This window comes from Hakea prostrata, chromosome 2 (assembly GCF_041222555.1).
Source record: "Hakea prostrata isolate BN-2017 chromosome 2, UWA_Hpros_2, whole genome shotgun sequence".
Lineage (NCBI taxonomy): Eukaryota > Viridiplantae > Streptophyta > Magnoliopsida > Proteales > Proteaceae > Hakea > Hakea prostrata.
Genome location: NC_142601.1, coordinates 66,554,763 through 66,566,402, shown reverse-complemented (window position 1 = coordinate 66,566,402; position 11,640 = coordinate 66,554,763). Strand labels below are relative to the sequence as shown.

The window sequence follows — 11,640 nt, the reverse complement described above, 5'->3', positions numbered from 1 at the left end:
TTTGAAATATTGAGACTTCACACGTGGGTTTTTACATGCATACAATCGGGACGAACTTACTATTGACAAATCTACCATTAACATTTGTTACAGTTATAAGGATGGAACTTCAGTGCTGTTCAATTAATGCGCAACAATGAGCTGCGTACGGTGAGGATGGAATGGATGGTTGAGGGTGAAATCTCAACCACCCGATTTGTATTTTTTTCTTTTCTTCAAGTAGTTCTGTGTTTTAAATGATCCCAAAATGATGGCATTTGGAAATGGTCTATCATCTCATGTTTGGTTTCAGATTCTCTCCACCCAGTCTGTCCATACAATCATATATGTGTTGGGGGATTCATACTCCAGGTCTATAAGTGTGGGTCCCACATTTATAGTAGTGTAAGTGTATGAGTATATATATGAGCAGACTAGATGGAGAGATCCAAATTCCGCATGTTTATAGCTCAAATCTATTCCCATGCACACTTCCCCCTCCGAAATTAGCTAGTCGATTTTGTAGCTTGGACCCTAGCCCAGCCCAGCTCAGCTCAGCCCAGCCCAGCCCAACTGGTGCAGGCTACCACTAAAGCCCATGACAAGTTTGTCCTGGTCCAATAGACAAAGTCCACGGCAAGACAGCCCAGCCAACATGAGCCCATCATCGTTGATGTGTCATATTTCTAAACTAAACAGGTCAATTATGAATTACGTGGCAAACCACAGACTCAGGAGGGCCGAGTCGATTGCGACTCGATGGAATATAATCTTATGATTATTTAATAGGGGATGAATATGAAAAAAGACATTTATACCCTTCAAACGGCTGTCTCATCTATCTTTCTATAAGTGGTTCAAAATTTGTTTCATGATAAGATTTTGTGATATTTCCAGTCGAGTCAAATAGTTATTTTTTTATCTGAAGTCAATCGATCTTCAAGCTAATAACAAATTAGATTATTTTTGGGCTTCTAGAATAGGAGAAAAAAATATGGAAACAAGAGTTATTTATATATATATAGATTATTTTTTTGAGGCTTCTAGAATAGGAAAAAAATAATAGAAACAAGAGTTATATATTAGGGTTTATTATATTATGGTTACATCACCTATGTTTCAAATGATATATCAAATATTATAAATATAATAGAATTAAATGGTAGTGGTGGCTTTTATTAAGTATCTTTCAAACAATTGTTGGAGTTCAAATTTAGAAATTACGTGTCCTTTCTTCAATTATAAAATATTTGGTTTTAATGTCGTGCCGTGTAGACTTCTTATAATACGTTTTTAGTGTTTTAATCATTTTTAATTATTTCAACACATCAACAATCAAAAACACATGTTCTGTTTTCAATTTTTATATCGATTCAATTATTCAAGGACCATAACAATAAAACCTAGGTATGTAAGCAAATTGTATATCACACTACACTTAGAATAATCCTAATCCTAATCCAAATTTATTATGGTCATATATGATAAAATTAATTGAGCTTACAAATATTCTAATATTCTTTGTAAACTTACCTTGAAAAAATTTCGTTCCGTGTATTTTTGTTGAAAGGAAGATGAATGGCAATGGCATTGACTAAGCTTACAAATATTCTAATACTCATTGTAAACAGGTACACACTAAGCCACACAAATTATAACCTTAAAGAAAACTTGGTTCTATATATTTTTGTTTAAAGGTTGATGAATGGCAATGGCATTGTTTAACTAAATAGTCTGCTCTTAAGAAAATGAAAGACAAACATTTTTACTATAAGTTTTCATAGTAATACTTACTTAGACCCAACTATTGATAAAATTATTATTTATTAAACAAAGCACAAAATATTATCATGAAACTAATTATATAGTCAATCTTTTCCAAGAAACAAGAAAAAATTATTCATATAGTAAGGCAACAATTAGACAAAATTGTTGGTATTAAATAAATCACAAAATCTTATCATGAAACTAATTATATATTCGATCTTTTCTAAGAAACAACAAAAAAATATTCTATATAGTAAGGCAACAATTTGACTTCCTATTAGAAGAAAATTAATAAAATTATCATTTTTTTTATATATTTTTTTCTTGATTTTTAAACAATATTGGATTGAACTCAATTATATAACTATCATAAAATAATATACTAAGAAAAATATATTTCTTGTTAAAGGCTGATGAATGGCAATGGCATTGTTTAACTAAATAGTCTGCTCATACGACAAATGGAAGACAAACATTTTTACTACAAGTTTTTATAGTAATACTGATCACTTAGACCAACTATTGACAAAATTATTGTTTATTAAACAAATCACAAAATCTTATCATGAAACTAATTTTATATTCGATCTTTTCCAAGAAAAAGACAAGAACTAATAAGGCAACAGTTTGATTTCCTAATAGAAGAAAATTAATAAAATTATCATTTTGATTTTTTATATTTTTTCTTGGTTTTAAACAATATTGAATTGAACTCAATCATATTTCTATTATATATTAATATACTGAGAAAAATATGTTTTTGTTTAAAGGCGGATGAATGGCAATGGTATTGTTTAACTAAAAAAAGACATTCTTCTGCTTCCAAAAGTTACTTGATGAAGTCATTGTTGTTAAATTTTTTTACTTTTTTCCCTTTTGGAAAGGACATTTTTTGAATTAAAAAAATTAAATAGTGGGTTAACTGTTTTACCAACATAATGGACTTTTGCGTTTAATGAATTCAGGAGTCTATATTTTTCAAACATTAAGTCGGGTGTCAATATTTAAAGCTTCCATTTTGGGTGCCAGTTTAATTCACTCTAAGTAAAATTTTTCAAAATATTCTCATTTAAGACTAATGGATCGTACCAAGGCATTGTTGTTTGCTTTTAGATAATTGAGAGACGAACTTGTCTCTTGGAAGTTTTCATTTAGTTACTTTGATTTCACAATACTATTCAATATTATCATGAAACTAATTTTATATTTAATCTTTACCAAAAAAAATAAAATGAAACTAATCATATATTAAGGCAACATTTTGATTTCCTATGAAAAGAAAAATTAAGAAAATTATCATTTTTGTTATAAATAATATTGATTGTGGATGTCCATTACTTCCAAAGAGATCAATACCAAAAGATGTAACTTCCAAATGAAGATTTTAGCCATCTTAACGTGCGATCTTGGTGATTCACATTCTCATATTAACCGAAGATCTTAGTAATCCATCATTTCATATCAAGATCATCTTATTGTGTGCGATAATCCTATATTGTATTTCTTTGTAAGCTCTAATATTTTCATATCAGAGAAGATGTTAGTTCTATTATAAATATGTAATAAATAACTCAATAGAAGAGTTGAATTCATCTTGTCATAATTTTCTTCTTTATATTTAATATATTTTCTCTATTTACAATTTTTTTTTTGTTGTTGTTGTTGTGGGGTAATTAAACAACATTGGGTTTAACTCTTTTTTATCTCTAACAAAAAATAATATGTTGAGAAAAAATCTTCATTCAAACTAAGCATGCTTGGTAATCCACCTGGAAGTGAGCTATTGTTTCGGTTGAGATATTAAAAGAATAATTTACCTTATCCTTGAGATTAATTATATACAGTGAGGTGTAATTTGTCAAGACATGATATAATCTTTAATACAAATAATTTAGTTAATTTCTTATGATCTTGTCTTGAGTCAGCTTCTTTTCTTTTATTTAACAATGTCAAGTGGGATTTAATTTGTCTAAACTTGATATATATAATCTATAATACAAGATAATTTAGTTAATTTTGTATGATCTTGTCTTGACTCTTGAGTCAGATTCTTTTCGTTTATGTAACAACATCAAGTCGGATTTTCTCCTGATGACATGCATGCTGAGAAAAATCTGCTTGAAATTTGATCTTCAAAGATTCTATTTTGAGAATTTGAATGGACAAAGAAGTGAAAAACGACATATTTGATGTTCAACTAATACATTTGATCATCTAGAGCCTTCTCAATTCAGAACCTTTTTTACCATATATGTTTCATTCATTAGCTCATTTGATCCTCTAGAGTCTTCTCACTTGAGAACCCTTTTTACTATATATATGTTTCATTCATTAGCTCAAGCAGGTCCACCTATAAAGGGAGTTGACGGGTGTAACTTTTATATATTACCCTTAGAAACTTCAAAACCCTAAAGAAAAGAAATTTCAAATCCCAATCCACACTTTACAAAAACTAGATTGTATTGAACAGTTAAATAGAAGGGAAACCATGTTACATCTGCCCTTATAAACAGATAAATTTTTTACACAACATAAAGGAATTGGTTTGTGTCATTTTGACTTCTTTCTTATTCTTTCTGAAACTCAACTAAATAGAATATACAAGAGCAAAGCTAAGTTTAAGTAAAGAATGCATAACTGTAGGCAAAGCAGCCCTTTTGTATTGAATATAAGTTATAACAATTTCTTCTCCACATGAAACTCCACACAAGACCCTAAAAAATAGAGTTGAGACGTTAGGAATTATGTGTTTTCCATGTTTTAAATAATACATTCGACCTTGTGGTGCAACAGTTATACTTTCACACTTTCCCTGCCTAAATCCATCTATAATAGACTATTGAAACCCAAGTTTTCTTGCCTAGCTAACCATACATATATACCAGCAATTAGAGGTGCAAGTTTGGCCCTGGTAGTTCTGTTCTACCCTGAGTTCGAAAAAAGTTTGGGTTCAAAATTTTGGTCCTAAGAGCGGATCAGGGCCAAAATATTATGGTCTTAAATTAGGGCTAATGATGTGATTTATAGATTAATTTTATTTACATAATATAATGTATTAAAAAATATTTTTAATCATATTAATTGTTGATAAAAGACAATGCCTTGAATTTCAATAATACAAAGTATCTAATATATATTGTATATATTTTCTGTTGATGAATCAACAAATGAAAATGACAACTTGCAAAGAAATGCACATATAAATGATTGGTAAATGTAATTTGTAGTTCATTTTTATAAGAATCTTATTTTCAATATGGAATGAGCCAAAATTATTGGTATTGTTCGAAAAAATCATTTGAAACAATAAAATTATATTAACCTCTTGTTTTCGCTAAAAGAGTTATTTTCATTAAGTGCGAAAAGAAAAAAAATATTATTAATCATACAGAAACAAATCACTAATGGAACCAAACTCTCAACCTGCAACAATAGCTGCACCCAATACGTCTAAGTTCACTGGGTTCCACTCATATGCATTAATAGAAAAAATAAGTTTGAATCTAAACCTAGGATAGTAAGACGCATCTACAACCAGCTCTCTCAATACTGATGCTGATCTGGGGGAATTTGTTGATGAGATCTCCAATCTGGTAGCATTGTTGGCTAAAAGATCGGCTGCCATATTGATTTCTCTATAGCAATGGGAGATCTTCCAATTGATAGAAGCTAGATAAGGAAGTAAACCTCTCCACTGTTGAAGAATATACTAGGGTATCCTTCTTTGCTGAATGACGACCACTATTGCAATAGAATCACACTCAACCCAAAGCTTCTTCACCTGTAACTCCTTTGCCCAATCTAGACCATGAATAAAAGCCTCCAACTCAGCCTCAAAGTTGGTCTTTACATTTAAAAAGGTACTGAAATTAGATATCACTTTATTTATATATATATATATATATATATAAAGTGATTAACAAATAGAATATGTTAATATTAGGCGTGTCAATAAAACCCTGTAGACCCAGCTTGGCCCAAACCCGCCATGAGCCTGGTTCTATATCAGCCTAATTTTTTCAACCCGAAGGGTAGGCTTAGGTTACAAAAATGATCAACCATATATTAGTTTAGTTTGATTAAATTTTTCTTAAAAGGTAATTATACCATTGGTACAAGATTGGTTAGTTGGTAAAAATATTATTTCTCATCCAAGTGACTTTGGGTTCAATTCTTAAGAACGAAAACTGTACCTAACCGGAGGTTAGAGCCAATTAGTGTGGGAATGAGCTTGACTTGGCCTTGAATTAGGGTTTTGGCAAGAATGGGCTCCCAATGGGTCTACTTTACAATAAAAATGACTTATAACAATTACTAAGAAAGTTATTGTTTATTACTATGCAAAATCATCTTCAAAGCAAAACATGCATATTAATTGTTAATCCCAGAAAAAATAATCGATTTTTTATGAGAGAGATTTGTTCTCTAACCTTGGTCCCTCCGCTTGAATAAAGGAACTGTTACTCCAGGGAAAGAAAACAATCTGGAGTTGGGTTTCTGTTGATGACATGCATGCTGAGAAAAGATTTGATATACCCATATCAAGAATGGAGTTAAACTTTAAGTATTCTTGGAATTGATCAAATCCTTTTAAAAATTAGAATGAAGAAGAAATAAAGAATGCATAAATGTAACTTTCATGTTTTAATTAGTTTGGACAGTTGTCCCTCTTTAGCTCTTAGCATATGCTAGACTGCTAGAGCTTGTATGGACATGATTAATTTTCTTCTAAGCACAACTTGCTCGGCTGATCTTCAAAGATTCAAATTTTAGTCGAACTAAAATAGATCAAAACCTTGAAAAATTCAATCGAAAACAAGCGAAAATTTATATATATATATATATATATATATATATATATATATATATATATAATTGTCATGCTTAGCTAATACAAATATACAATTGACCCTTCTTTCCAAAAAAAACCCTACAGATCCTACTAAGCGTGAGAGCTTTGTACACTTATCTTTTTTTATTCATTATCTCAGCTAGATCCAGCTATAAAAGGGAGGTACCCAAATCGAGTTTGTTTCATCATAAGAAAAATTTCTAGCCATAATTAAGTAGCAGCAATGGAAGGAGATGGGTCCATTCAAATGGTGGTGGTGGCACTTGGCATTTTGGCAGCTGCATGGTGCGGATGGAGAGTGTTGGATTGGATTTGGTTGACACCCAAGAAGCTGGAGAAGATTCTGAAGAAGCAAGGCTTCACTGTAACTCCATTTAAGCTTCTGTTTGGGGACATGTTTGAGATCGCGAAGATCCATATGGAAGCTGAGTCGAAGCCCATCAAGCCAAATCATGAAATTGCAGAGCGTGTAGCTGCATGGAACAATCATATCATTCAGAAATATGGTATGAACTTCCAATCCCTACACTCTTTAATAATAAGATGCAGAAATAAATCATTTCTCAATTTCATTAAACGTTGGGGAAAGATAAATTTACTTTGAACAAGTGAAAACTGCAGGTAAGAAATCTGTGTATTGGTTGGGAAATTCTCCAATGGTGCACATCTTAGATCCCGGTTTGGCAAACGCCATTCTCAGTGACAAGACTGGTGCTATCAGGAAGCCCGAATTGGACCCGGTTTCCAAGATGATAGCTTTTGGGGTTTTCAACTATGAAGGAGAGAAATGGAGCACGCACCGAAGGTTGATGAACCCTGCTTTCCATATAGAGAAGTTGAAGGTATTGTTTCATACATGTTTCGATCATTTCTCTCATTCTAGGTTTAGCTAGAGTTTGTTAAGTTCTTTGTGAATCTTTCTTTTTTGCAGTTTATGTCATCATCAATTACTGTAAGCTTAGAGGATTTGGTCAACAAATGGGACAAGGTGGTTCCGTCAGAAGGTTGCAGTGAGCTGGATGTTTGGCCTTATATCGATGCTTTAAGTGCAGATGTCATTTCGAGAACACTATTTGGCAGCAGCTATCAGGAAGGAAAACGGATTTTCCAGATTCAACATGACCAAGCTGAGCTTGTAACAGTTCTTCTTCGTTCCATATACTTACCAGGCTTGAGGTAATATGAAGATTTTTCTTTTTTGGGATCATTATTTTGTCGTCCTTTCCTTTCTCAGATATTTTATTCGATCCGATGCAGATTTTTACCCACAACAATCAATAGAAAGATGAAGCGAAGTTATGAAGAAGTGAGAAGCCTTTTGAGAGATCTCATCAATAGCAAGGAAAAAGCTCTGAAAGCTGGAGAAGCCAAAAAGGATTTACTATCACTGCTACTAGAATCTTACTCTCAAGATGGGGGAAAGATAACTATCGATGAGGTCATAGAAAACTGTAAGCTATTCCACTTTGCTGGGCAAGAAACAATAGCAGTTCTTCTTACATGGACAATGGTAGTGTTGAGTTTGCACCCAGAGTGGCAAGTCCGTGCAAGGGAAGAGGTGTTTCAAGTCTTTGGGAACCAAAAGCCACATTGGGATGGATTAAACCAACTCAAACTTGTGAGTAATTCTACTTATAAAGGGCCATACGTACGTACTTTTCCTTCCCATGCATGCATGCACGGCTCTAACGTAAAGAGGACTTTCATATATTGCAGATTCCTATGATTTTGTTAGAGGTGCTCAGATTGTATCCACCTGCAGCAGTTCTCTTTCGTTATACCAACAAGGAATTCAAGCATGGAGATACATCACTTCCTGCAGGGGTACAACTGGTATTACCGGCAATCCTTCTTCATCATTCTCGTGAACACTGGGGAAGTGATGCAGATGAGTTCAACCCAGAAAGATTTTCAGAAGGAGTTGCCAAAGCTACCAACAATAAACTCATATTTTACCCATTTGGCTGGGGACCTCGTTTATGCATTGGGCAACAGTTTGCCATGATCGAAGGAAGGTTGGCTTTGTCGACTGTTTTGCAAAGTTTTTCATTTGAGCTCTCCCCGTCATACACACATACTCCAGCAAATATTATTGCTCTTCGTCCACAACAAGGTGTTCACCTCAAATTGCGTAAAGTGTAATCATTTGCATGGATGCACAAGCAAAATCACCACAACTATATATGGAAGTAATTAATAAGAGTTGCACTCGGTGCACAAAGCTCTCATGTAAGATGGGTTGATAGCTAACTTATGATATAATCTCAGGTTTTATCTTCCAAATTTGTTTTTTACACTAAATATTATGTATGAGAATAAATTTGAAAGGTTGCTTTCTTTTTGTTTTCTTGGGTGTGGTTTGTGTAGACTTTGAATAGTATTTATAAGCAATATAAGCAATAAATGATTGGATGAATTATGTTTTGGTTGAGTGCATGGACTGTTTTACATGGCAGGCTTCATGTGTTATGCATGACTAATATATTGATTTGTATGAACATATTCAAAGAAAGAAAATATAGTTTGACTCGTATGCGTATGGTTAATATTTTTCTTATCGATTTATCATTTTTTTGTTGCAAAGATGATATTTGTATTATCAATATTATATGTAACTCAAGAAGTCTTTACACGAGTTTTCTCAGTTTTCATTGGAAACATGGATCATTCTTTTCAAAATAAAATAACTTTAGGAAAAGTCCCTCTATAACACGATAAATGACCTGAAATGAATTTTATAATTTTACACTCATATAAAATAGTTATTGATATTAAAATATCAAAGCTTTCTTTGTATTCTCGATGTTTTATGTTAAAATACATTTTTACATTAGTTTCCACTAAGGCTATCAATGGTTTTGTCAGACCGGTGTAGGTATGAGCTTTTGGGTTTCTAGTTGAAAGCACGAGCTGAGCCTCAAAGACAGACCATAATGATTCAAATTTGGAGAAAGTTTCCCATCACCACCAAACCAGTGTTTCTCATTTGTTTAATTTAGAAGATATTTCATTGTGAATGTGCTCATATGGACCCAAATCTTGTTACATGCACACATGCACTAGAGTAGAGTCTTTGTTGCACTTTCAATTCATACGGTCAAGAGATTTTCAAAAACAAAACTCAAAGTGACCGTTTCTTGAATGAGCAGCAGCGTGATATTCAGGAATCTCATTTCCTCCAGGAGAATTTGTTCTACTTCAATTTTCTGTGGGAGCCCGAATCTCGGTTGCCATGAGTGCATGGAAGGATTGTCACAGATGTGATGATGAGATGGAAGAAGCATGTGAGAGGGACACTCCACGACATTCTTCCGAGTTCAATTTCAGTGATGCACAGGCAGCACAGCACTGTGCTGCGAAAGATTAGGTCGAGATCTGTCCGTTTATCAAAAGTGTGAAAATATGTACATATTTTGGAAATGGACGGTCGACCTTAAACTTTTCATTGCAGTGCATTAATTACGCTACACCCAAGCAATTTTTGTTAGCCCTCTATTTTGATTTTTCAAGTTATAAACAAAGCTTGATTAGCCTTTTTTTTTTTTTGGGTTCAGCTTAACCTTTAGTCCACGTCCTAGCGTTGTCTATCAAACAACAGTCATTGTTTAGTTTACGAATTATGTGACTCTTCTTCTACTAATAGATTTCTAGTGTTTGAATTATACTTAATCACTTAAATTAGTCAACAATCAAGGGCTCGTGATCGGTTTTTAGTTTTCATATCAATTAAATTATTTAGGGAACACAACAACAACTACCATATCCCCTTAAAATAATCGAAATTTATTATGTCAGATATGGCATAATTGATTGAACTTACAAATATTCTAATATTTTTTAGATACTAATCCCAAAAGTTATAAGCTTAAAAAATATTTTCATTCCATATATTTTTATTCGAAGGGTAATGAATGGCAAGGGCATTACTAAAGTGCATGCTTATAAGATAAGTGAAAGACAATCTTTTTTGCTTGAAATATTGACTTCACACGTGGGTTTTCTTATATAATAGTCACATGCATACAATTGGGACAACCTTACTGTCGAACAAATATACCGTTAACATTTGCTCCACTTACGCGGATGGAACTTAAGTGCTACCCATTAATGCGCAACATTGAGCTGCGTACGGTTAAGATGAAATGGATGGTCAAGGGGTGAAATCTCAATCACCTAATTTGCATTTTTTTTAATACTTTTTAACCATGCCTACCTCTAACCCCAAAAAAAAATGCAAAATAAGTGGTTGAGATTTCGGCATCAATCATTTGGGGAGATCGTGGCCATATGCAGCTCAGTGATGCGCATTGAATAGTGTTGCCCATTAATGCGCATCACTGAAGTTGAACCCCTCTTATGCAAGAGAACTTTTCAGCATGAAGTAATATAATAATGGAGATATTTTGTAATTATGTCAAGTATTACCATCCAAATGCATTTGAATGCATCAAATATTAAAAGTTGCAGAATAAAGTTGTAACTTGTAGCTTCTCTTTGACTTTTTTGGTTGATGTACGTGGGTGGCTCTGAATGTATTCATATACTCTATGATTGTAAGAAGTATGATTATTTACACATTAATGTGTTATTTAGGTGGTCAAATCAACTGTGTTATTTGGAAAATGCATCTCAATTCCGGCCAATTGCTTTATGCACGGTGGTGAGCAAGGTGATGACAAAGATTATTGCATCTCGTTTGAAAGGAATTCGTGAAGATGTTATAAGTCCTTTCCAGTCTACATTTATTCATGGGCGATGCATTTTTAATAATGTCTTCATTGCTCACGAACTGTTCCATTGTATTTGGCACTACAAAAAAACCAATACAAAATATATGGCTGTGAAGTTGGATATATTGAAGGTGTATGATAGAGTGGATTGGGTATTCCTGGAGAATCTTTTACAGAAGATAGGTTTCTGCCAATTGTTTGTGAATATGATTATGAGAAGTCTTCGATCTATATCTTATCAACTTTCATTAATGGTACTGCTCGTGGTGCTATGAATCTGTCCCGTTATATTCGTCAAGGCAATCCATTGTC

The 11,640-nt window shown here is 33.0% G+C and overlaps 1 protein-coding gene across 1 annotated transcript; it reads left to right on the top strand.

Annotated features, from left to right (window-relative positions):
- The first annotated feature begins 6,821 nt into the window (after positions 1-6,821).
- Positions 6,822-8,740, top strand: LOC149025798 (cytochrome P450 CYP72A219-like). The gene is made up of 5 exons (XM_089143191.1): positions 6,822-7,104; positions 7,220-7,440; positions 7,530-7,774; positions 7,856-8,216; positions 8,315-8,740. The coding sequence occupies exons 1-5, from the start codon at positions 6,822-6,824 to the stop codon at positions 8,738-8,740; spliced, it is 1,536 nt and encodes a 511-aa protein (XP_088999317.1).
- The last annotated feature ends 2,900 nt before the right edge of the window (positions 8,741-11,640 follow it).

What these genes read in the sequence shown, in the direction of transcription:
- LOC149025798 (XM_089143191.1), top strand. Translation starts at nt 6,822, where the DNA reads ATGGAAGGAGATGGGTCCATTCAAATGGTGGTGGTGGCACTTGGCATT. An exon ending in TCCATATAGAGAAGTTGAAG is followed by an intron (nt 7,441 to 7,529) that starts GTATTGTTTCAT and finishes TCTTTTTTGCAG; the next exon opens with TTTATGTCATCATCAATTAC. An exon ending in ATATACTTACCAGGCTTGAG is followed by an intron (nt 7,775 to 7,855) that starts GTAATATGAAGA and finishes GATCCGATGCAG; the next exon opens with ATTTTTACCCACAACAATCA.